Consider the following 27,081-nt stretch of genomic DNA (forward strand, 5'->3'; position numbering starts at 1 on the left):
CTCGCTGAAGTGACTGAAAGTCGAGTGCAGCACTGCACAGAATTCTGGAATAAATACATATATGGTGCTCTATATAGATGCATCGGCAAATTCCCAAGTGCTCCCAGTTTTTGCCGCATAATGGATCTGAGATACACGGTGAAGTGCACTGGCCACGATCACACATGTTGTCAAGTGAACAGGGAGCCAGGACTCCTGGATCCAAAGATGGCAGATTTGCCTCTGTGGTGATAAATGCCAGCCATGCACATGGCCCACCTTTCTTGCTCCTAAAGCAGGCATACACAGGCAGGCACAGAAGCCAGGCCTCCAAGGCATACAACGGCAGGCACAGAAGCCAGGCCTCCAAGGCATACACAGGCAGGCACAGAATCCAGGCCTCCAAGGCATACAACGGCAGGCACAGAAGCCAGGCCTCCAAGGCATACACAGGCAGGCACAGAAGCCCGGCCTCCAAGGCATACACAGGCAGGCACAGAGGCCAGGCCTCCAAGGCATACACAGGCAGGCACAGAAGCCAGGCCTCCAAGGCATACACAGGCAGGCACAGAAGCCTGGCCTCCAAGGCATACACAGGCAGGCACAGAAGCCAGGCCTCCAAGGCATACACAGGCAGGCACAGAAGCCCGGCCTCCAAGGCATACACAGGCAGGCACAGAAGCCCGGCCTCCAAGGCATACACAGGCAGGCACAGAAGCCAGGCCTCCATGTTGACCCTTCACAGGGAGAGCATGATTGCTCCTTTCAGCTTTAAACAAATATTCCTGCCAAAAGACCCAGGCTTCTGGCTCCTTGGCATTTCCTTTTGTAGATGCAGTGGTGTGGCTTAGCTGCAAATATTTCCGGATGTTTAAAAATACAAGCAGCCTCCGACAATGCTCATCGTGTATTGATTTCAGACTACCGGGGGCCCTGGGCTGCAGGACGCACTCCCATACAAGGAGGGCGGCCCTGTCACCTTCTCTGAAATGCAGACACAAGAGGCACAGTTATCGTGCCATTATTTAAATTGACTTCATAAATCTGCTTCAAAATAATTCACCTGAATCTATAAGCGCTTCTATTGTATGCTGATGGCAAATTCTTCAATGTGCTCAGGGTCACACCGTGATCGAAGTACTGCTGCTGAGATTGCTGAGCTTCCATTTAATAATGAGCCACCACAGGACGAGGCTGAGTTTCAAATGGCTGCAACCAATCTTCTTTAATCTTATCTCACAATTTAAAAGTGGGAGGCTGATTTATACATCAGTTCAATGGATTTAGGGGTTTGGGCAACCCTAACAATAACTAGATCATTGGGGTTTTGGGAGGTCACTGAAGACAGTGAAGGGGCTGAGGGCCAATATGACCTTTTGCTCCAACATCTCAATGCTTGGCTTTCCGTTTCTCCCCTAAAAAGTTAGAACAATCCACCTTCAGCGGGTGGAATGTTCTGTTAGCATTATAAGCCTTCTGCCTTAGGTTGCACCGCCATTGTATGAATCCTCAGCCACTGTAGGCCTGTAACTCGGTAGCAGGCCTTTAACGACCAGTATAGCCCTTGGCAGCAGCCCTCCATGTATAGTACAGGCAGTGGGGGATGGGTAGCTAAATGTTGGCATGATAAATTAGTTTATATCTGACATATATTGTGCCAAGTGAGTGTTGTCATTGAGTCTGACCATCTCTGAAGGAATTTGGGGAGAACATTATATTTGGGTCCACAAGAAAAGTGTGTGCGCTCTCTCGGGGCTGTTAGCCAGGCTGCGTATCTTTCCGTCCACCCCGTGACGCAGCCTCCTGGTCCTCAGCCTTCCAGGAGTTTTTCCTGTGCCTGGAATGGTCAGTCCAAGCCCTAATTACAACACATTACTTATTATTTATCAAAGTATCTAACTGTTAGTAGTGCTGCCCTAAGCCGACAGCACCTTGCATTATGAGCCTTGCACACAGGTACATATTATCATCTCACACCGTATGCAGAGAATGCACAATTATGTTATTTATTAATAGGTACTGACATACAACCTGGCTGTTCTCGTTTCTGATTGACAGTCTTTGGGGCAGATTAACAAGCCCCTTGCCACACATTTGCGCCGCAGTTGCGTCACTCCTGGGACGCAGCGGCGTCGTTAACAATGCGCCACATTGCAACATATTTACAACATGACGCATCTAGGAGATGCGTCACATAGTAAAGCCCTGCACTACATTATACCTGCATCAGGTGTAATGGCACGCAGAAAAGCCTCGTAAAAGTGAAGCAGTGAAATCTACAAGATTTCACTGAGTCACTTTTATGACGCCACTGCGTCGAAACCTGAAGCAGGCGTAAGGAGTGACGCAGCATGTTAGGAATAGGCCGCCCCTGAGCACTGCTAGAGTTGCGTCACGCTTGCGACACGACTTCAGCAATGCGCTGCCCTTACGATAAAAGATGCAACACGCATCTGTTTATCCTTACGCCACGGTGCGCCGCGTTGTAAATGCAACGCATTCCTGGTGGTGCAAGGGTATTTTTGTGTGTCGTATCTTTACTGGCGCATCCCTGCTAATATGCACAGATGCACCAGTCCTTGTAAATCTGCCCCTTTGTCCTTAGCTAGACCTTTGGCCGCCCATGGCAGCCCCGGTGTTGTACTGGCAGATTACTGAGACAGCCGCAGGTACGAGTGGGGGCATGGGGGAGTCCGCCCCCCCTTTATACACCACTGCAAAAGGCCCCTGCCATCAATCAGTTCCACAGACAATGCAAAGGAAAACTTCACTAATTAACACCCTATACTTTAAGACTTATAAATCAGTATGCCATTTATTTCCTTCTGGGAACAAATATTCTTGAATAGAATAGGATTCAAAGCAACTGTACTTATGTGCTCTCTTTGCCCCACAAGTGGAGGAAAGTACAGCCTTAGGGACTCTTCAGAGGTTGGCAGGTGGCCTGACGTCCGTCCACCATTGTGGCGGAGAGCATTACCTCCATTACCCTTGCATACTGTTGCCCACAACATTTAGAGATCTCTCCTGGCTTGGCAGAGATCTCTGTGCCTTCCAAGGAGGCTTCTCTGAAGGCACTGAAAGTTTGATGAGTGGCCACCTTGTCTCATGCGGCTATTCAGTAAACATTTTTTTTTTACAAAACCAAGCTCGCAAAGTGGGTCTTTGTTTTTGGGAAACAAAAGTCTGATGAGCCTGACACCCCGGGAATTTTCTCCCAGGTTGTGGGGGTCATTTTCTTTTCTTCTGTTTGGGAATGCTGGGCTTTCCCTGGTGGTCTTGAACGGAAAAATATACATTGGATTGTCTGCTATAAATAGGGTGGATGGTCTGATGAACTTGAGACCCCCAAGTCTGTTGGGCCGTCGATGTGAGGTTTCTGCTGGCGAAGCCAGCTGGTTCACCACCAGCAGAAGCATGGTGATCTGCCCAACTCTAAGTAGAGCAGACAGACTGTCTCTATTGCCAACATGGTACTCTGCCCTAAGTCATCAGAACTCATCAATGATGGCAAATAGTCTCTCATTGTCTTCATCACAGGGTTTGATATTTCAAAAGTAAACAATGTCCAAAGCCGAATTTGTGATGTTACAATGCGTGCCATTACATCGCATGCCGTTGCAACGCCAACCTGTACCCCGACTTTCTGTCGGGGGTGCGCTGGAAGTTGGAATAGATTCATTTTCTATTCCAACTCCAGTGTGTGCAACAGTAGGGAAGGTGTTGGTGTTAAATCCAACCCCTTCTACCCACTGCAGCACACCTTTTTCATTGCAACGGCATGCGATGTAATGGCATGCGTTGTAACCGTTGCGTAGTAAAGGCTTTTTCCCTCCAAAGCCTGATCTTCTTCCAATGTCTATTCTAGACAAACACCTCTCTCTTCTACCTTCCCTGTTTGACCTCTACCAACCAAGGACCTGATTTTGAGTTTGGAAGACAAAATTTACTCTGTCAGGGTGATGGAGGAAAGGACCTGTCGCCCCGAGGGAGTACCTGCCAGACACATTTTGAGATGTACGCCGGCCCAGCAGACATCGCGTGCATTTACAGGAACTGTTGTGACAGCAGTTCCTGTAAATGCATTGAAAGTTTGACGAGGTTGTACGTCAAAATTTCGATTTTTTTCATTTTCAAAAAGAAGTTTTGTTAGCAGAATTTTCATTTTGAAAATTAAAAGAAACAATGCCGCCTCACCATGGGAGATTTCTCCCATGGCATGGGGTCGTTCTGTAGTTTTCACTGCTCGGACAATAAAAACTTGCCATGTGTTCACCCATTCCAAATAGGGTGGGGAACACACGGCCAAACCTTACTCCATCTGTCTGTCAGATCTCTATGTAGGCGACGGAGACAGAGTATTCTCCATTGTCTACATAATCAAGTTCCTCCTGACCAGCCGCGGTCCAGGCAGGTAACAGTGGTGGGGCCGTGTAAGGCGCAATTTCAAGGGACGATGCCGAGAAAAAATGTATTATTTATTTAATTTTCTCTCTGCAGCGTCCCTCAAAATCCCCCCTTTACCCGGCCCATCGCACCACTGCTGTTACCTGCATGGACCGCGGCTGCTCCTGACCCTAAATGATTTGTGCAGAACTTTGCTTTGGTGGAGAGGGCACTCAGTCACATTGGGATGGAGCATCCTCTCTGCCAAAGTTTAAGTCAGGCTCTAAGTCGTCATTTCTTCATTCCGTGAGGCCTTTTCCTTGGCTCCTAGGGCAATGAGTAGTTACAGGCAGTATCTTGTGTGTGTGTACAATGTTGCTTACCATCAGTGCCATAGAGCCAACAATACTGCTGCAGAACAGCTGTATTGCTACCCTTTTCATGATGGACTCTTTTGAAGTAGCAAATTCGAGCAATGAAAGCATATTCTAGGAAGGGGTAGGGGCTAGAAAATCAACTACAGCAAGGCTGTCTGGCTCGCGCTATCCCCTTTCCCTGATCCCACACATCTCCCACTTAAGCCTCCCCTCCTCCTACATAGCAACAGCCACTCACTTTAGATTCCCAGCACACTGAGAGACTGGGGCTAAATAGCACCCCTTCTCCACATGCTTTTCTCTCCAGTGACTGCACCCATCCAACCACCTATTCTCACCTATTCCCCAGATCCTCCTCCTAACCTCCCTACTCTCACCCTACTTACTATTCTTCATTTCTGTTTCCATCTTTCACCCCACCCTGTCACTACTGGCACAGGGAAACTGCCTCCTCCCTCCCACAACCTCCTGAACCCCATTGCTTCTTTACAAAGCCTTTTGGAGGGTGACTGCCAACATTCCTGAACCTTTGTCAAGGCCCCTTTCCTGGTGTCCCTACAACCCCTACCCTTTCCCTGCCCCTCATCCAAAGCACTTCTGTCCTGCAACCTCACCAGTGTAACATGAACAAGAATCAGATGAACATCTTGGACCATGCATGTCCCTTTTTAAAAGAAATATAACTAAAAACAGATACTATACACGATGCATCTTAAAGGTAACTATATATAGGTAAGTTTAGATTTACTATCGACATACATATATTGTGAAGAACAGTATACATATATACACACATATGTGCGTGTGTGTAGATTCAAGTGTAGCAAACTTTAGGGGCCGTGCGAAGATTGCCATGGTGGACCAGAGGATCCAGTGAATGCCAAAAACAAAACCCTTACATTTATTGTTTAAATCACAGAGGGTGACCCTTTATGACCCCCCCCCCCCCAACCCATCCAATGTGTCAGAGTACCTCCACCCGGCCCCCTTGCACCATAATTATCTTATTTGTTGAGTACATGGGGACTGAGTCCCCGAGTCCAAAGATGGCGGACGCAACTTGAACTTAAAGTTGTGGCCAGCCAATCCGAGTCCATGGTTTGGCTATCCACTACATAAAATATCTATAGGTTTTTTTAACCTACATTGCTCAGAAACTACTGAATGGATTAACACCAAATCACAAAATGCTCATTTTCTGCACCTAGATCCAACTTTCCACCAAATTTGGTGTAAATCCGTTCAGAGGGTTTGGCTGTATTTGTGTCTACATTTCCAAACGGAAAATGTGTTTTGGGACTCCTCCTTCTTTTCATCCCCCGCTTGATGAAACTTTTCAGTTTGGAGCTGAGGTGAAAGAACATTTTTATTGGAAAGTTTTGTAAAAATTCCTCAAATGGCACCAACGTTATTAGGAAAACAGAAATGCTCTTCCTATCGAAATACAATCCTAACTAACAATATTATGGATTTTGGTGGATATCTGGTCACAATATTTGTTGTTGACCTTCGATTTCTGGCCCCTATACAACCCCATTCAAACTATTAGCACTCAACAAAACAAAATCAGTGGTAGTGTTCAGGGTACCAAAGGAGGAGGCGACTGGTAACTGGGCCTCATCGGTGAGGTGTATCTTGAGTCCTATCTCACATGGAACTCAGACCCGTGGCTGGGTATACCTATCCTACCAGACATCATAGCGTTTTGAGTTCTAAGGCACAGTGAGCCAAGACTCATTTGCATAAGGTTGGTGCCTGTTTGTAATGGCACAGCAGAGCTGAAAAAACAATGGATATAAATGCAGTCCAGAGAAATTTCTGGCAGCTGAGATTATCTGAAGCATTTCACCCATCATTCTGTGCTGAGACTTCCCAAGTAGGGGGTTGTGCCCAGATGTCTGTCCCAAAGTCTTCCAACCATCGCTTTTTGTAAGGTTTAAGAGAGTTTGCGCCCAGCTCGAAGGTATATTTCAGAGATTTTTCTGGACCAGGAGGGTTAAATTTGCTGTTCTCCAAAAAAACACAAATCCTTTGTAGATGGCATTAGAAGGGCTGTGCTACACTGGCCGGCCTCTCTACTCTGTTTCCATTGGTGTATGGTCCACTGAGCAGAAGTGCCTGAGGGTGGAGCCAGCAGCAGCTCCATCATCGGGAACGCCGCATTGCCAAGCTCTAGATGAGGTGGGGATATGAAGAGGAAGGCAGACCCCCTTCTTTAATTAAGGCTCCTAGTTCACCGAGAGATGTCTGCATGAATGAGTGAGTCAGTGCTTAATTTGAGCCAGCGGTTGCAGGTGAGAGCCAGGGGCACCTATTTCTGGGGACCGGGACTTATTTTTCCACAACAGAGTTTCGTCCAGAAAAACACAAAAGGGGGAAAGAGGGAGGAAGAGAACACCTAGAAAATAATGACACATGGAGAATGCAGGGATCAACAACAAGCAAGAGTTAGAGAAGGAGATAGGAAGTGTCTGGTGGTGGATTAAAGATGACTAAGATGGAAGCAACAGAATGCATCCTTGGTATTCGGCACGCTGGCATTCAAAAGCGCAGGCCGCGGGCTTCTTTGCAAAACCTTGGGACCCAGCGCTTATTCTTTTACACATTGAGCACTGGTGTGAGTGTATATCAAGGTGGATATCATTGTATGTCCATGGGTTTGGTCATGCATGTTCACATCATTTCGCACAAACGTGTGTTGATAAGTCCATCATCCCCTTTGGTGTCGATAAGTTTCCGCCTGCACCTAAGTGTCTTTAGTAGTCAACATGAGTCATTATGGCCGATTTAATGAGATATTGACGTTGACCTCAAGGTAGGCTCAAAATATCTACATGATGGACTGTTCTAAAATTCCGGAAAGCAAACAAGAAGTCAGATGGTGAATCAGGGTTTGTAACTTTGTGTCACAAGACAGAACATCTCCTCTTCTCTAGGCTTGGCAGCAAGAGTGAAGTCTCAAATTGCATCTTTTGTTCTTGTTTTCCAGGAACCTCTAACTCTTTTTTGACACAAGACATGAAGTTCGAGCCTTTCAACATCCCTTGGCAACCAGAAGTGCAGATTCAAAGGCCAAAGATTGTCCGACAAGTGGTGGAAACGGAAAACCAGGCTGCCTATCGTCTGAATGACAAAATGCCCCGCTACGTCCACTTCGCCAGCAACCAGACCAACAAGTGGGGTCACCCGCGCTCCTACCGGATCCAGATTGTCAGCTTCGCCGGGGAGTACCTGCCGGAAACGAGTCCGGTCGAGAATTCAATGAACTGGGCAAGGTAGGTGTCTGCATTCGCCTATGGGCTGTATGATGCTATATCGACGTCACCAATATCAGCCTGCAAAAATATCTCACTGCCACATCGCCTATCTGTGCATGGTTGAGTTAGGCATACATCTACTACTACTTACCTCTTGATGTAGTGGTTAGGTCGGTGTTGTGGATGCAATATTTATGCCAAGCAATGTAACGCATGTGGTAAAAGAGGAGAGGGCCCGTTTTTGTGGTCATTCATTCATCTATGCAAGAATAGCTCTCTTGCCGATTTGCAGTCACCATAGACCGCTTTTATGTGAAAGGAGAGGTGACATGTTGTCTAAAGAGAAGTAATCCAGCGCCAGGACACCTTCGGGTAATCGTGTGCTTTAGAAATCGCCTTAACATTAACATGTTGGTGTGAGGTCCCTTCCCTTTCTGCTTTTTTTTTGTTGCAGTTTTATGTAGCGCAAACTCGCCCCAAGTGTATGAAAGCGCTTTACATGAGCGCCAGTTGCATTACAGACTGACCCATTGTTTAGATCCGCTGCGTTCCGAGACAGGAACAGTTCACAGACTCTAGATGTCATGGGCACAATTAAATGTTTGGGTCGTACCAATGCCCTGAGAAGGTCTGCATTCGCCACTCTCAGTGGCAGCTTTGTATCTCCTGCAGCCCTCTCCAGATTGTACTGTCGGTCTTCAAATACCATTTTGGGGGTTCAGGACATAGATCGGTTGTAGGAAAAAGGGGGTGGTGATGGACAGAGTTTCTGAATGATGCAGAATACTCTTACCAAGTCAAGAGATCATGGTTTTAATCCATCACCGTTTTTTAGCTCACTGCACCATCCCAGCTCAGAACCTGGCTACATGCAAAGTAGTCTGTACCTGTCCCAGTGCATGATGGGAACAGGGCAAACCAAACTACCAAGCCAATTCTTATACTGGGAAGGAAACAAGCTTCGGGGTTTTTTTTTCGGTTTCTGGCATCACAGCCTTCGTCGGCCCGGCTTGCCTGAATCCTGATGGTGCAATGAGCAAGGGACTCACGTCTGAGCATACCCTCCCACACTGAGTGTGGATAAAATCGATTTGGGAAAAAGGGGGTGGTGATGGACAGAGTTTCTGAATGATGCAGAATACTCTTACCAAGTCAAGAGATCATGGTTTTAATCCATCACTGTTTTTTAGCTCACTGCACCATCCCAGCTCAGAACCTGGCTACATGCAAATTAGTCTGTACCTGTCCCAGTGCATGATGGAAACAGGGCAAACCAAACTACCAAGCCAATTCTTATACTGGGAAGGAAACAAGCTTCCGGTGTGGGAGGGTATGCTCAGACGTGAGTCCCTTGCTCATTGCACCATCAGGATTCAGGCAAGCCGGGCCGACGAAGGCTGTGATGCCAGAAACCGGTCCCCGGAAGCTTGTTTCCTTCCCAGTATAAGAATTGGCTTGGTAGTTTGGATTCAGATGTGCTCAAGGGAGATTTGAAATACATCAGTGGCAATGTTGAAAGCACATCGGGCCAGGATCATCAAAAATAATAGAATAAAAATGCATCTTTAGAGGACGTTTGGGACGGTCCCTCGAGGAAGTAACCTCAAAGTGTTATGTTCTTAAAAGGCAGTTCTAGCCACAATCAAACAGTCATCATACTAACAATCAGGAAACAGGGCAAATACTTCACAAGTAGAAGCAACCGCTCTCTGTTGTTACTATTCTCAGAGGGTGAGTTCTGGTACATTAAACACTTGCTGGATTTTAAGGGTTGTGTTTTGTGTACTTTCAATTTTACCTGGGCTGTTTGCAATATATAGTTTGTCCAGCCGAGCAAGGCTAGCCTCGAGCCTGGCTCGATTATAATGCCTGCCTCTTGCATCCCGTCACCATGGAGACTGGCATGTGGAAAACAGAAGCAGGCGTTGACCTTTTCCCTTCCTACTGCCGTGTTTTTTAAAATAAAAAACTGCTACGCACAGGACGAATGAAATGATTAATGAACACAAACATAAAGACCAGAAGGATGGTTTTTATTTTGATTTTTTTTCCTGAAGTTTAAACACTCCAAGAGTAATACTATTTTCTATGTAGAGGATTAAAAAATAGAGAAACATGTTTTAAATGCACTTATACAAAATATATCCGAGTGTGTAAATGTACACCTTCTGCATTTACGCATGCATAAACATTAATGCATGGGAGTATTCCTGAAAAGCACTTTCCAACTCTCCCAGGAGTACTCCTGGAATCCACTGTTAATTAGGAAACAAAAAACTACTCAAAAGTAGGCAGGATAATTAATGATATCTGTCTGAGAATGTCCCAGTAATCTTTTATTTACGAAAGCTCTTCTAACCCTGTGAATTTAACTCTTCAAAAAACTAACAATTCACTGGAAAGGAGACAAAAAATCCACAAAGGACGAATTTGTTTGTTTAAAAGCAATCAGCAATGTACTCTGCGATGTTTACTTTGGTGGGCTCCATTAAACTGTAAAACAACGTTCTCATGTGGTCTCCGCTTAAGTATGTGGTTTATTTATTTATTTGTTTTAATTAGAGGAGGCTTTGAGTTAAGTGAAAATGCGGCCCCCGGGGGAAGAAAGGTCAGCGGACTAGTCTTCCCCCGGGGATTTCGCGCAAGGGAGGGACAGGGTATGGAAGGGGTGGGATAAGGGGTGGGGTCGTTAGGAGGATAAAGGGGGCTGGAAGAGGAAGTCCTTCCTCTTCCTTTCCCCAGCGCCTCAGGGTGGGTTAGTTAGGTTGTTTGGAAGGGTTTCGGGATCTGCGTTGGTTTTTCTGTCGGGGCCTGCAGGCGGCGGAGCGGCGGACACGAGGCGGCCCAGTCTGGCGACGGGTGGCGGCCTGGGAGCGGTGCACGCATCGGTGGAGGCGGGGATCTTGGCGGCGCGGAGGCGGTTGATCGGCGATGGAGGTAGGCGAGGGGCAGAGGCCAGATAACGCTGCGGTGCGCGCAGCGCTGCAGCTCCTCGGCCGCGCGGGGACAGCGGATCTCCTGCGGCTGGGGGTTTTAGACCAGGCATGGGTGGGGATGACCCGGACACCGCGCTCGGCTTCCGCGGGGGTGGCGGCGGCAGTGGCAGCATGTATGGAGGAACCGCCTCCAAAAAAGCATGCGGTGACCGCGCGGGGGGGGGGGCCAGGAGAGGGGGACACGGGGGGAAGCGTGGGGGTCGGCGTATGAGCCCCCCTGCGCTGGGGGCCACAGGAGTTTGCGGGGTGGGGGGGGGTCAGGGGGGGTTGGGGGGCCAGGTGATTCTGGTGCAGGAGGTCCCACGGGGGCGATCATGGGAGGGGTGCAGGCGGAGCGGGGGGGGACGTGGCACTTGGGCGGGGGAGGGGCGGGGGCCTGGTTGAGTACAGTGAGGACAGCGACCCGGGGGAGGAGAGTGAGGAGCCGGTGGGGGAGGATTTTGCGCTGTATCTCTCTGGTAGTGAGTCGGCAGGGGGGAGGGGGTGGGTGGGGGGAATTGCCCCCGGAGTCCAGGGTGGGGGCAAGGGGAAGGGTGGGGGGCGGGGGGGCAAAAGCAAGGGCCCGGCAAAGGCGGCGGAGGGGTCTGGGGGGGGCGTGGGCAGGGGCGATGTCCGGTGGGACGACCGGTGGGAGGGGATGTCGTTGGAGGAGCGCATCCGGGAACAGCGTCGGTTGATTGAGGAGACGGAGCGTAAGTGGGGGGAGATGTGCGAGGCCAGGGAGAGGGCAGCGGGGGGGGGTGGCGCCGGGGGGGTGCGGTCCGAGGGTGGGGCGGCGGCACGCGGGGGAAGTGCGGGGCGGGCGGCGGGGCACGGCTGGTGGGTATGGGTGGATGAGTCAGGGACTGACTTGACATTTCAGAGACCTGGTGGCGCTGGGGCCCCTTCGGACTATGTCGGTCCCGCGCGCGGGGGGGGGCATTCAAGCCAGCGCAGTTTGCTGGTAGAGGCCAGGGGTCCGCGGCGGCCTGCACTCCGTCGCGGGAGCGGGCATCGTCGGCGCCGGAGTATGGTTTGTGCAGGGTGCGCATGGCAAGGGTGTGAAGCGAGTGGTGCGTGAGGTGCGGACGGATTTGTGTACGGATGATTTCGAGGAGGAGCTGGATTATGAGTCGGATGGTGAGGAGTTGGAGGAAGGTGAGCTGCGTGAGGTGCATGAGGTGAAGGGAAAGGCGGCAACCCGAAAGGTTGGTGTTTTGCAGGCGCAACAGGCCAGCTGTAGCAGGACGCCCGTGGAGAGGACGACGGCCCCAGTGTTCGGACGGGCGCAGGAGGTGCCCGGCACCATTGCAGGTGGGGTGCGTGGTGGGGGGTGGGGGGGAGACAAGGCTGAGAGTAAGAAGACATGCAGGTCAGTGGGGGTAGGTGACGGATCGGTGCGGGAGGCGGGAGCGACGGCACAGGGGATGGACCTGAAGAAGGTGACGGACCTGGGGGGGGATTGGAAGCGGCTCGTGGGGGCCGGTGTTCAGACAGACAAGGAGGGGAGAAGGATGGGAAAGATGAGGGGGGGGAGAAGCACAAAAAGAAGCTGCCCTACATGGGCTTGGCGATGCCTTTAGGGTCGCACTTGTCCGAAAAAACGAGGACACGGATTTGGAAACATGAGTATGTCGATGTGTTCATGGAGAATTGGACGTCGGCCTTTTTGATTTACGTGAGTATTTATTGCGAAAAACATCAGGACAGGGCCATCGCGTTATTTAAATACATAGATATTATTCGCAAAGCGCAGATGCACTTTGGGGGTTTCGCCTGGCTTAGCTATGATGAGGAGTTTCGGGCCCGGATCAGTGTGAATCCTGATAAGCCCTGGGGAGAGGTGGACCAGGAGTTGTGGGTACAGTGGATGTCGTCGACACAATCGTCCGCGTCCACGCATACGGCCAGCGGGCTTCCGGTGACGTATCGGCCTTTTCAGTCCCGCTTCGACAGGGGCGGGGGGAGGACAAACTGGTGTCACGAGTGCAGGAGGACAGGCTGCTGCTGCCGGCGCAGCTGGCCAGTCGGCCAAGAGCGGGGGAGCCACCACGGGGGCCTGCTGGAACTTTAACAAGGGCTTCTGCTCCCGCTACCCGTGTAAGTTCAAACACGAGTGTTCTAAGTGTGGAGGGCGACACCCGGTCACACAATGTTTTACGCTGGCCACTCCCTCCGAGCAGTGGCGGATTACCAAGGGCCGGAGCCAGTCTGGGCTGAAGGGCTCCTACGCCGGTTAAGGTGGAGGCCATGAGTCCGTGGCTCTCCCGGTATCCTGATGGGGAAGCGGCATTGAAGCTTTACTGGGGGTTCACTGAAGGGTTTTGGGTGGGGTATCAAGGACCGCGGGAGCGCAGATGGGCGGAGAATTTGAGGTCAGCGAAAGATTTGCCGGGGGTGGTGGAGGCCAAATTGCGGAAAGAAGTTCTGGAAGGGAGGGTTGCGGGCCCATTTGACATGTGGCCTTTGCCTGAGCTTATCGTATCCCCTTTGGGGGTGGTACCGATGAAGGAACCAGGGGAGTTTCGCGTGATTCACCACTTCCCGTGGCCGGAGGGGGCGTCGGTGAATGATTTCATCGCGGAGGAGGATTCCAGGGTCCTATATGTGTCGGTGGATGATGCGATTGAGCTGGTGAGGGCGTGTGGCCGGGGGGCAGAATTGGCTAAGTGTGACATCAAGTCTGCGTTTCGCCTCCTGCCCATTCACCCGGCGGATTTTCCTTTGCTGGTGATGCAGTTTGGGGGGGCGATCTTCGTGGACAAGGTTTTGCCCATGGGTTGTACGGTATCTTGTGCGCTGTTCGAGACTTTCAGTTCCTTCCTGCAGTGGGCTTTCACAGACAGATCGGGGCACCGGCTGGTGTCCCACTATTTGGACGACTTCTTGTTCGTTGGGCGTGGGCAGTCGAGCGAGTGCGGGGGCGCGTTGAGGCATTTTCAGCAAATGGCTGGTGAGTTTGGAGTTCCCTTGGCGCCGGAAAAGACGGCTGGGCCCAGTTGTTGTCTGTTGTTTCTGGGGATTGAATTGGACTCGGTCGCCTGGGTGGCGCGGTTGCCCCAGCAGAAGGCGGAGGAAATGCAGGAATTTTTGCTGCATGTGGTGGTGCAGCGGAAGATTGACTTGAGGTCCGTCCAGCGGTTGTTGGGTTTACTGAATTTCGCGTGTCGCGTGGTGAGGGCTGGCAGGACTTTTTGCAGGCGGCTGGGGCTGGCCATGTCGGGGGAGGTGCTGCTCCACCACAAGGTGCGGATTTCCATGGGCGTGCGGGCGGATCTGCGGACTTGGCACACGTTTCTGAGCGATTTCAACGGGGTCTCCTTGGACTTTGCGGATGACAATATGGTGTGGCAGGTGCAAATCTTTTCGGATGCAGCTGGGGCACAAGGTTTTGCCATTTTCTGGGACGGGAGATGGTGCGCGGAACAGTAGCCGGTGCACTGGTTGACACAGGGCAGGAGTATTGCGTTTTTGGAGTTCTTTCCGCTTGTGGTGGCATTGCAGGTGTGGGGGCTGGAATTTCAGAACAGATCAGTGTTGTTCCATGTGGACAACCGGACGGTGGCTGACCTGGTGAATCATCAGAGGGCCAGGGATCTGCGGGTGCTGCGCTTGCTGCGAAGTTTTATGCTGCTGTGTCTGCGTTTCGATGTGCTGTTTCGCGCGAAGCATGTGCCGGGCGCTAGCAATGACGTTGCGGATGCATTGTCTCGTTCGCAGTGGCAGCGTTTCAGAACGTTGGCGCCCGGAGCAGAGGTTTTCAAGACCAAGGTGCCGGAGGGTATCTGGAGCTGGGGGGAGTGAGAGTGGTGGAGTTGGTTGAGAAGTCTGTTGCGGATTCTACAAGGCGGGCGTATCGTTTGGCTTGGGCTGAGTTGGGTGCTTTTCTGGGATGGTCGAAGGATGCCTGGCGTATGTCGCAGGGGGATTGTGAGGAGGGAGTGCTGAGGTATGTTTTGCACTGCATGGACAAGGGTTTGTCGCCAGTTACGATTGCGGGGAAGTTGGCGGGGATTTCCTTCTATCGGATGGTTTATTTGGGGTTTGATCCCGCACGGAGTGAGTTGCTGAGTAAGATGTTGAGGGGTTGGGGTAGGGTGCGGGGGGGACTGGGGGGGCAGCCGTGCGTGCAGCTATTACGTTTGAATTGCTGGTGGACATCTTGGCGGAATTGAGTTTCTGTTGTTATGACGAGGTGGAAGTGGCGCTGTTTCGGTTCTGCATGACGTGGATGTTTTTTGGGGCCTTCCGGGTTTCGGAGTTGTTGGGGGCTAGAGGTGCTCCGGGTAGGGTATTTGAGGACGTTCGAATGGATGGAGCGCGCCTGGGTATTTGGCTGGGGAGGTCGAAAACAGACCAGGCTGGAAGAGGCACTTGGGTATGGTTGTGCGAGTCGGGAGAGGCGGGTGTTTGTCCTGTGGAGAATGGAGAGCCTTTGCGGGCAGGTGGGTAGGAGTGTAGGAGAGATCTTTTGTCATGCTTCCGGGAAACGGGTCACAGCTTTTCAGCTGCTGGCGGTGTTGCGTATGGCAGTGAGGCGACTAGGTAGGGACCCGGCAGGGTATGGGACGCACTCTTTCCGGATCAGCACGGCGACGGCGGCTGCGCGGCTGGGGTGGTCCTGGCACAAGATCAGGCGGATTGGTACGTAAGGAAGTAGAGCGGCACGGTGCGCAGGGGCGCGACGGCTGTGGGGCGGTTCTGTTATGTTTCGTGTTCTAATTTCTCCTTTCTTCGTATGTTGTGTTGGGGGTCCGGGAGCCAAGACGGTTACCTGGATCGTTGGACATTCATTTGTGCATTGGGCCTCCAAGTATTCCGACAGGCAGGTGTATGGTCGTAGCCTGGGCCTGAGAAGCAGCCATCACGAGGTACATTGGTGGGGCAAGAGTGGGATGCGCTGGGGGGAGCTATTGCCCTGGCTGACGAAGAAAGTGTCGCAGAGGGGATGTCCGGACTTGCTCATCATCCACCTGGGGGAGAATGACCTGGTGAAGCAATCAGGGGTGTCGTTGCTGTATTTGATGCAAAGGGACTTGGAGGCTATGAAACGCAATCTGGCTGGTGCCTGTATTGTGTGGACTGAGTTCATCCCTCGTCGGATCTGGAGGGGGGCATTGAAGCCCGCAGCGGTTGAACGAGCCCAAAGGAAATTGAATAGGGCAATGTGGGTCTTTTGTGAGAACATTGGGATCAAAGTGCTGGCGCACACTGGACTGCGGCTTGAGGAGCCCCTGCTTTTTAGAGACGATGGCGTGCACCTTTCGCACATGGGCAATGCGTACTATATGATGGAGTTGAGGGATGTTATTAGTGGTTTATGGAACGAGTCTATCTGGTGTCGAAGAGCGTGAGGGCGAAAGGTGCACTGGAATGGGGTGGGGCAGGTAACCGCCCTCCGGGGGTTCCCTGGTTGGCGGATTTGGGAGGGGGGAGGAGTCCATGACGGGCATACTCACCCTTCCGGGGAGGGGGATACTGGTGAAAGGTGGGGGTGCGTCATACCAGTTTACAACGAATGGAGATGATAGAACAGGTTGGAAGAGAAGTGAGGAAGCGAATGGGATAAGTGAGGCGGTTGCTGTGTGAAGGGGGATGGAGTAGTTGGAGTATGGGAGAGAATGAAGGAATGAGAAGTTATGTTGTTGGGGATTGTTGGGGGGTTTGTCTGATGTTTGGTTATGGTTGTCCAACCCTGTCCTAATAAAATGGCCTTTTACGCTAAGTTACCTTGCGTGGAGAGATTATTGCGCGATGCGGCCCTCGGGGGAAGAAAGGTCAGCGGACTAGTCTTCCCCCGGGGATTTCGCGCAAGGGAGGGACAGAGTATGGAAGGGGTGGGATAAGGGGTGGGGTCGTTAGGAGGATAAAGGGGGCTGGAAGAGGAAGTCCTTCCTCTTCCTTTCCCCAGCGCCTCAGGGTGGGTTAGTTAGGTTGTTTGGCCACCCGCCCGCCCTACAGTCGAGGGATTCGATTGAGGGCTACTAAGTTTTTCTATAAGCGTGCCAGTTTAGGACGGGTTGTGAGTGCTTGGAGCGGATTTGGGAGGGGGGAGGAGTCCATGACGGGCATACTCACCCTTCCGGGGAGGGGGATACTGGTGAAAGGTGGGGGTGCGTCATACCAGTTTACGACGAATGGAGATGATGGAGGAGGTTGGAAGAGAAGTGAGGAAGCGAATGGGATAAGTGAGGCGGTTGCTGTGTGAAGTGGGATGGAGTAGTTGGAGTATGGGAGAGAATGGAGGAATGAGAAGTTATGTTGTTGGGGATTGTTGGGGGGTTTGTCTGATGTTTGGTTATGGTTGTCCAACCCTGTCCTAATAAAATGGCCTTTTACGCTAAGTTACCTTGCGTGGAGTGATTATTGCGCGATATATCTCCTCATCTATTTTGCCTAGCCGACCTTCCCCTCGACCTGCACTGTCGGTTTTCAGCAACTCTTGTGACTGCCGACTTTGGTACTGGAAACCATGGTTCGAGCCTCGGGGTCGCGTCCACATCCTGTGATTCTGGGCAAATGGCTTAATCTCCCCTAGCCTGAATGTGTAATGTAAATACGATGCTCGTGTAGAGCGCTACAATACCTTTGGGTCGAGTTCAGCGCTATATAAATATGCAAAAAAAAAAAAGGCAGTTCACTCAGATGAGAACGTTGATGGAGAGCTACATAGGGAAAGTAGTGCAAAGGCCCAGTGCCTCGCCCTCAATCTCAGGGATGTTCGCCAATAAAAAGTTGACTACCATTCCCAGAATGCATTGGGTTGTTAAATGAAATATAATCTCACAAGAAGGTCATAATTGGAGGAATTATTACCATCCACGGTACTACTCTACTCATATACTTCTCACAAAAAGTAACTGGATGGTGTATCAACTAAATGTAAATATGGGTTATGAAAATTAGGAAGCAATTGCTTTCTAAAGACAAGAACCCTCACTCACCCAGAGGTAACATGCTTCATCATTGGGTTCCCTCTTGCACACTGGGACCGCAAGGTACACAGTGTGGGCTACAACTTTCCCTCAGGAGAGGAGCGTGAGGTGTTTTTTCTCCAATGCTTCTATGAGTGAGGGGCAGAGTGCACGAAATATTTCAAAAGTGAGTTTAAAACTATCTCATCAGAGGAAAGTAATTTTAATAAGTATCCCCTATGGATAGAGCTAAAAAACTGTGTGAGGAATAAGGATATGGATATTCCCTAGAAGACTAGGTCAACATGTTTCTGCCTTGATGACCAGAGATTCGTGGCATTCTTCAGGACCGACATCATGTCACTCTGCTGTCAATGTGAATTAAAACAAAAAAACATACTTATTTATATGGACGATCAAGGAACCAACTGCAGTCTGTTCTGTTTTCTGTGAACATAAAAACACAATACCTATATCATATTTACATCCCATATAAACAAAAATTATACCCAAGTGAATGTGAGAAACCAGCGACAAATCACCACACTACACACATGGGAATTGGTGTATTTCAAGTCATCTCACCAATATCAGACCAATTGTCTGCCTCTCCCTTTAGGAGGTCCTCTACATATGAGTCTCGAGAATCTAAAGGCAACATGGAGAGCACAATTAAAACCACAACCATGTCATATATATACATTTTCCTCGGTCCCTTATACAGCACATCTTCAATGTATCCTAAACAGAGAGTCTACAGTCTACATTACTTTCTCATCATTAACGTTTTGTTGCTTGTCAATCATTCATGTCCATATTGCCCGCATTCTATGCTAATGGTATAAAAACCAAAAAAACAACAAGCATGTGCTAAAAAGCATCAACGATGCATCGCATAAAACACCACTCAATTCCCTCAACATATAATGGGATTCCAACGCGGTCTCCTTACCGACTTTCCCGGTTCTTCCAGCTGTTACGTAGAGGCCGAAAGGAGACCGGCCGCATCCGCTCTTAATACTCTTCCTGCTTAATGCGTCACTACCTGGAAGCGGAAAATCTACTTCCGGTTCAGTTAATGTTGAAGAAAATTCTTTTTTTTTTTTTCTTTTCACACGGGCAGTATCATAAAAATAAAGATGTCAAGAATGTCAGTGTTTCCATTGTACATGTAACTTCAATACATAATTCAAACAGCTTACAAAGTACATTATTACTTTCTTTTATGTATGTGTTTGTCGAAGACTACAGGGGTGATGGGAATTGTAGTTTTCAAATGTCGATCCATGTATAACATCTCTGTTGTAACACTATGGATAGAAAACTGACTAAATAGAAGCCCATGTCCTATCAAGTGTCTTCAAATGAAAAATATTCCATCACCTTTTCTCCAATGGACTGAACCAACGTAGCTACAAGTTAAGTAACACCTATGTATGTGTGCAGTGCATCCTACCACAAGAGTTAGTATAATAGTGTCACTATCTAGAAAGGTGTTAGTCGAAATCACAGGGTATTAATTTACATATTAACTGTAAGTATATGTCCGTCTATAATGAGCACCAAGGGATATCCTCATGAAGTCCTGTCACATGACTTTTAATGCGGAACACCCATCTCTGTTCCCGTCGGAAAAGCACTCTATCAAGGGGCTCCATATTGATTTTATATCTTGGTTTGTCAATAACAATCCATGTAAAGTCGTCCTCAGTATGGCCCATTTCTACATAGTGTCTTGTCATGGGCGTATTTGTTTTTTTGCATCTAAAGGCACTTTGATGTTCCACCATCCTGTGTTTAACCTTGTGTGTCGTCATCCCAATATATACCAACGAGCACGGGCATGTAATCAAGTAGATTACTCCGCTCATATTACAATTGGTATGTGAATTGAGTAACCGAGGTGTTTTCAAACCCATGTCCAATTATGTCACATGTTTAGTAAATGGACAAACAGAACAAGAACCACAAGGGAAGTGCCCTGTCACCGGGGATGCTCCCCACAAGGTGCTCTGTCTACCCTTTGTTGTCTCAGTCTAGGTCTTGTATGTACCAGTAGGTCTCGGAGACTACTACTCCGTTTCAAGGCAAAGAGTGGTTTCTCCAAAGTCAATTGCACCGTGTTCAGAATGTGCCAAGATTTGTTAATTGCCTTTTTATGTTGTCAGTCAGATTACTAAAAGTAGTCACACAAACCATTCTCTTATTTTCAGGTTTTTCATATGACTCAAGGAGTGCTTCTCTGTGGTTATTGCGTGCTCTCTTTTCTGCTCCACGTACCAATTTAATAGGATAGTCTTTTGCAAGTAGTTCTTCAATTAAGTTTTTTGGCTTGTTGTTTATATCTTGTAATTTCACTACAATTCCTACAAAAGCCTTAAGAATTTAGCTATCGGGAGATTGGTCAATAAGGCACGTGGATGGAAGCTATGGTAGCTAAGTAGTGAGTTCCTAGCCATAGATTTTTGGTATAATTATGTTTGAATCTTCCCATTTTTTGGGTATAGTCGAAGGTCCAAGTATGATTCTGTCATGGCACTTACTTCACCGGTAAACTTGAGATTAATGTCCCGACAGTTCAACCAGTTAGTAAGACATCTAGAGAATTCTGGTCACCTTCCCAGATGACCAGGATATCATCTATATATCGTCTCCAGAGTTTGCGGCAAGGTTGAAATGGATTGGTACTTGAGTATATGAACTTCGTTTTTAAAGCCATAAATATACAAATTAGCCATGCTGGGGGCACAGGTGCTGCCCATCGAAGTTCCAGTCGTCTGTCAATATAGATCACCTTCATAACTAAAAAAGTTCTCTTTTAAGGCCATTCTCCTAGCACACTGCATGACAAAAGCATTAGGTGTTTGATCCTCGCCTGGGTGACACCCAAGTAGATGTTCTATAATTTCAAGAGTGTAATTCTACGGAATGTTAGTATATAATGACTCAACGTCATATGTCACCATAATGTTCACCATAGGGTCAAAAGACACTGTATCCAAGAGACAAAGAACATGCTTATTGTCCTGCAAATATGAGGGCATCTCAGCCACTATAGGTCGAAGAAAATGATCCACAAACCTAGAGAGGGGTTCTAAGATAGAACCAATGCCTGACACGATTGGTCTGCTAGGTAGAGGTCTTTGTTCCTTGTGGATTTTTGGAAGAATATAGAACGCCGACACCTTGGGATGTTTTTGGATCAAAAATTCTGCCTCACTCCTAGTGATCCAATTGGAGTCTCTTCCCTCTTAAACAAGAGATTTAATCTGTAACCTGGGCGTGGGATCCTGTAAAATGAGAGTATAAAATCTGGCATCATTCAACTGTCTTAGACATTTATTATGTTAAACCTCAGTATCCAAAATGACCGTGGCACCACCTTTATCAGCCGGTTTAATCGTAATGTTGGCATCATTTCCTAATTCCTCAATAGATTTCCTTTCAACATTAGAGATGTTACAGAAGGGTTCTTTGGGATGATCCGACCTGGACTCATATTCTTTGAGTACAGCTTTTTCAAAGGTATTTATTCCAGAAGGCACTTAATGATGGAAGGAAGGTAGATTTATTCCTAAAACCAGTACTTGGAACGAGATTAGAGTCATCCTTATCTAAATTAGTAAAGAAAAAGTGTAATCGTACCTGCCGAACAAACTCTGCCAATTCTTTATGAATCATAAAATCATCACCTAGTTTTGTGGGAAGAAAACCCAGGCCTTTAGACAACACACTATGTTCTAGAGCCGTGAGAGTTTTGGAACTGTTTTTTAGCTCTATCCATATGGGATACTTATTAAAATTATTTTCCTCTAATGAGATAGTTTTAAACTCACTTTTGAAATATTTCGTGCACTCTGCCCCTCACTCATAGAAACATTGGAGAAAAAATACCTCACGCTCCTCTCCTGAGGGAGAGTTGTAGCCCACACTGTGTACCTTGCGGTCGCAGTGTGCAAGAGGGAACCCAATGATGAGGCATGTCACCTCTGGGTGAGTGAGGGTTCTCGTCTTTACAAAGCAATTGCTTCCTAATTTTCATAACCCATATATACATTTAGTTGATACACCATCCGGTTACTTTTTGTGAGTTGTTAAATGCAATCCAGCGTTGAAAATTAGCTGTACTAAGAAAATTGAGTTATATATTCAATTCCTATAGTTGCTACCAAGACTGCCATCCATTTTAGTCGTTCCATTGCGGAAAACAATGGTACATGATATTTGAACTCCATTTTAAGTGGGACTCATATTGCACACATATTCCCTTTAGCGATATCCTGTATTTTAAAAACAGAATACTATGCTGCTTAGAGGATAATTTAAATACCTTTCTATGGATATTTGTATAGCCTCAGTCACACAGCGGTAAAATGCACTGACATCATCCTCCTAGGCTACTATTTGAATAGTATGGCACAACATATTCCAGTTCTATTTTGACCATAGTGTCTACTATGTATATTATTATTGATGACTAGCTGTCAATAACAGGGTTGTGTCTCCACCAACAGGTTCTCAGAGACATGAAATAAACAACGAAAGCACAGCTGAAATGATGCATTGTGTCATAATGACCCTTGGTAACTACCTTTCCATAAAAACCCAATACTCGTCATCCTGCCGCTGTCTCCACCTTCCTCTAAGGCCTCTCTCCACCTTCCTCCTTGATTACCTGGCTCATTGCTCTCAGTAGGAACAGAGAGCTGGTGCCATGGTGGACCCCATCAGTGCGGATGCTGACAGCCGTGAGCTGCATAGACCTGTGGCTGCTAGGAGTGTCACTGGTCGGTGGCCATAAGAGTACTCTGCCCATTACCTCACCTCTCTCGGTGCTGCTCAGAGGCGGTGGAGTAGCCACCATCTGCCATGCCACCTACTTCATCCAGACCTCTGGAGACCCAGGTGAAGCAGAAGAAGACCAAAGGAAGTAACCCCTTGGTGGCAATGACTTGCTCTTTAAGTGCAGTGATGCATTGGCGTAGAATGCTTGCCTACTCTTGAGCCTGGTCACTAGCTGCTTGGACAGAGCAAGGGCAGAGAAACCACAGGCTTGAATCTGGCTCACAGCCACCGGCTAGTAAATATTACTCTCTGTCCATTCAGTCAGCCCTGATGTGGTAGTGGAGGAGGGAGGTGTTTGTGCTGCCTATTAGGACCCAGGGATTGGGGAACAGTGTTTACTTTCGCCTGAGCTGCCCTTTGCACTGGAAGTGACGTCAGAGACAGGCGTACGTATACTTACACTGCTGTTCGAAGCTTCCATTTTGTAGCCTATGGAAGAGATGTCATTTTCTAAAAGACCAAGAGTAACTCTATAGGTTTAGCACACCTTATTATATGTGACGAAGCATAGTCCGGTGTTGGAGGGGCAGGTTTTTCCTTTTCTGCTTTTCAGATCTTACGTGAAAAATAGGAAGGGAATGGAGCTGCATGAAGACCTCTCAATATGTATAGAAGCCCTTCAAAGTTTCCCTGGTTCATGCACGACTAGCTACTCCAGCCCAGGTTTCTTCAATGGATTCCGGGACTTCATCCCATTATAAATCGAGGACTACACATCTAGGTTTACAAAGGGAAAAAATTGAATGAAGCAACGAGTCACTCAAGGGCTATGGAATCTTGTCAGGGCTGGCATGACTCTTTACATGGGGCAAGAGAGGTGCCAGGAATCCCAGTGCTTAATTTCTCAAACATAAAATGTAATAAAATAAGTGCAGGGACCCAAACCTTTTCTTTGGAGCACACCACTAGAGCTACAGAATGCAGGGGTTGCCAGATGCCAATGCTACCTGTTCTTAATTTAATCTCTTTCTACCTTTTCTGCCATTCTCTTTTGGTCTGGGTACAAATCTGAGAATGAAAAATAAGTCCCGCTCCCCTGGTTAAGAGCACAGGTGCTGCCCACCTGCAACCACCAGCACAAAGTGCGCGCTGAAGAAATCGTTTATTAGGAAGTTACCCTATCTGTGATCAAGATGGGTTCTAGACGGATTGGCTTTAAATTTGTATTTAATTTTATTTATAAAATTTCTGGAGCACATTTGACCAAAAGGCATCAAAGCGCATAGAGCAGAGGAGTAACAGAAAGACCGGTGGCGACCCCAAACAAGCACCCCCAAAGTCACGCTCCTTAACAGAAGCGTAATCTGTAAAAAGCCACCTTTTAAGTTGCTTACGGAACAATAGGTGCGAGCTCAGGCAAAAAGTGTTGCATTTTTTAAGTATGAAATTAGTCTTGGGACATTGGTTTTTAGAAATACACCAGACATCTATGGTTAAATGGTGTTCGAACACGCAAAGTTGTTGGCCGATAACTGTGATAAAGGACTGTGCATCATCCGTGTATTTCAGAGGATGGATGTCTTGTTGGGTGAGTAAAAAAACAGGTAATCCATATAAAGATGATCTTTAGTTAGTAGCATTGGACTTGGGGATAATCTTTGACCTTGAGGATGTCATCTGGACCATCTTCCCGAGATGAACCTAGGGAGCCAAGTTGATATCTGTGATGCCCTGGTTCTGAAGAGGGTTCCACAGAGTGGCTTTTGGTCAAAAAATGAAAAGCTGCTGATGGGTCTTGGGGAAATAGGCAGACGGGGACTCCCTTGTTAATGATATGTAGAGGGTGGTTGACTACTTAGATGGTTGTTTTCTCAATGCTTCGGGAGACGGGTAGGGGATTGATATGCTGTTGGGAGTTGATGTTACTGGTCCACTCTGTGATTTTACCAATAAAAAGAAGGTGGGTACTTGCATTTCTTGCTGTGTTCAAACTATATATTCCGTGAGCAGAGTTGCCCCGGTTACTTACCGGTAACCTTCATTACTCCGAGAATAGCCTTCCTCACCACATGAGTTCCCATCCCTCCCTCCCTGTCTGGCTATCGGCTTCATGTTGTGCTTGGTAGTTTTAGGCTGATGGGTTGGGCCGGCCCGCCTCTTGTAGAGGTCAGGGTGTAATGGGTCGGCCATATTGGGAAGGGATGGGAGGCTTGGGAGGCTGACTTTTTGCTTTGGAGGGTTCTGGTGTGGAGCTGAAGCTCACTTTGTTAGTCATGTGGCGAGGAAGACTAACAAGGAGGTAATAGGGTCTTTCTGATACTGAGAAAGTGAAGAGCCACAAAAGGAGCGACAATTGACGATGTTGCCGATGTGTAGGAAGGCATCAGAGATTCATTTGATGGTCGAGGAGGCGATGACATTGTGATATGTAGTAGCTTTATGTTGGGTATTGATGATGTAGGTTAGGGATTAAATGCTCACGGTTTGGAAGGAGTACCATGGGAGATTGAGGTGTCAGTTTATGTGAGGGGTGGGTTGTGGTTATTTTTAAATTTAGATTTTGCATCTGGGTATTTTGTGCATCTATTCCAAGTTATTTTCGGTAGGTTTAAAGTGAGGGGGCGTAAGAGAACACTACTTTGCTTTCATTGCTGGCACTGAGTATCGTTTTCAGGCAATGGCATAACATTATGTCTTCGTGTTGTATGTGCAAGCACTCTGGGATGGTTTGAGGGTTTTTAGTTGTGTGCATTTTGGAATTTGCTCTGAGCCCTTTAAAGTTTATATATTTGTCTACAGTGATGCAAACCTGAAATATGTCTGTTTTATTCGTGGGGGAGTGAGGGGGAGGGGTGAGTGTACCCACTTGTGACATAGGCAGTTTGCTAAATCCCTCAGTGGGTTAATGCGCTTGCTTCTTCAATCTCAGTGAACATATCATGCGTTTCATCCTTCTGAAGTTGATACAGCCAGTGTTATTGAATACTGGGACCGTAGGCGGTATATCCAAAACATTACCCCCCCCACCCGGCTTCCGCATACTCAAACCCTTCTGTTGAATCTACAAAGACTAACCAGGATCAGTGACAGTGGAGCCACTAACCAATGTCCTTTCCATATCCCAGCTCAGCAATGTTCATATCTTCTCTTCTAACTCCTAGGTACAAGCTGGCGGTCACCAAGCGCAAGGAGGAAGAGCTCCAGAGCACCTCCATATTCAACCAAAACGACCCCTGGACACCGACTGTTAGATTCACTGACTTTATAAATGAGGAGAACATCACAAACGAGGTCAGTGGAAGAAGAGTGAAAGTGACTCATAACCATATCACTTATAACCACATATAGACAATGGTCCCCAAGGAGTCATTACATTATTTACTGATGCATGTTGGGAAATGGCCAACATGATTATGCATGAATGAGAAATCAACACAAAGGATGGCCGATGCTCTGTATTTAAGTATACAAGTTTTATAACAAAATAGTCAATGGGTAATCAAAGTTGTAATAATAATAATCCACACTTGTAAAGCGCGAACAATCACCCGTAAGGGTCGCTAGGCACTGGGGGCCGTCGGGAAGATTAAGCAAGCTATTGCCCAGAGTCACATGGTGCTGGGCTAATCTGCCGCCGGCGCCGGGAATCGAACCGTGCTCCCCAGATTCCAGAGTCAGTCACCCTGGCCGCGGCACCACACCTCTTCAGGTGACGGCACAGTGCTGGTGCAATTTGGTAAGCCATACAATAACAAACATATACTATCAATCAATCAATCAGTCACTTGTAAAGCGCACTACTTACCCGTGAGGGTCTCAAGGTGCTGAGGGGAGGGGGGTGCTGCTACTGCTCGAAGAGCCAGGTCTTGAGGAGTCTTCTGACTGACAATATTTTGGTTTGCTACCCTTGTTCTTTGAAATGCTTGCTGCCCCATATTTTCTATGGCATATTGCATATAACAGCACAATGACCTGGCTGGGAAGAGAAAAGATGGCAGCAGAGTCTAACGATTTGAGCACTCAAGGGTTAGTTGTGGCATTCACCTCCATTATAGGGATATTCTGCGCTCCAGGCAACATTCATATTTTGCCTTGTCGGAGCTCCCTCGCCCCACCAATAGGTCAGTGTTTTATGATGGCTCTCTGGCACTGCCAATGGTAGCACCCAAAAGCAGCTTCACACAATATAACACAATATATTTGTAAAGCACACATTCACCCTTGGGACATCTTGGCGATGGATAACAGATGTTTATTGTCACCCAAGTCAATGGTACTCATTTTATTAACCTCATAAGAATGAAAGGCTGAGAGGACTTGCCAGAATTTAGACTAGTGACCTTGGCATCAAACACACATTTCTGAGAGGATTCATAAGGTCTCTGAGCCCCCAAGGCCTGCAGTCCTG

The 27,081-nt window shown here is 48.1% G+C and overlaps 1 protein-coding gene across 2 annotated transcripts in view; it reads left to right on the forward strand.

The window, feature by feature from the left end:
- LOC146869385 (amine oxidase [copper-containing] 3-like) overlaps nucleotides 1-27,081 on the forward strand; it is a 79,612-nt gene that overhangs the window by 38,346 nt on the left and 14,185 nt on the right. Inside the window, exons 2-3 of one of the 2 annotated variants that reach the window (XM_085599698.1) lie at nucleotides 7,732-8,017; nucleotides 25,835-25,964. In XM_085599698.1, coding sequence (XP_085455824.1) covers nucleotides 7,732-8,017; nucleotides 25,835-25,964 — 416 coding nt within the window. The remainder of the gene's footprint in view (nucleotides 1-7,731; nucleotides 8,018-25,834; nucleotides 25,965-27,081) is intronic. The other variant, XM_085599700.1, reaches the window with a different exon arrangement.

The sequence above is a fragment of the Triturus cristatus genome, chromosome 1_1 (genome assembly GCF_964204655.1).
Source record: "Triturus cristatus chromosome 1_1, aTriCri1.1, whole genome shotgun sequence".
Taxonomy (NCBI): Eukaryota; Metazoa; Chordata; class Amphibia; order Caudata; family Salamandridae; genus Triturus; species Triturus cristatus.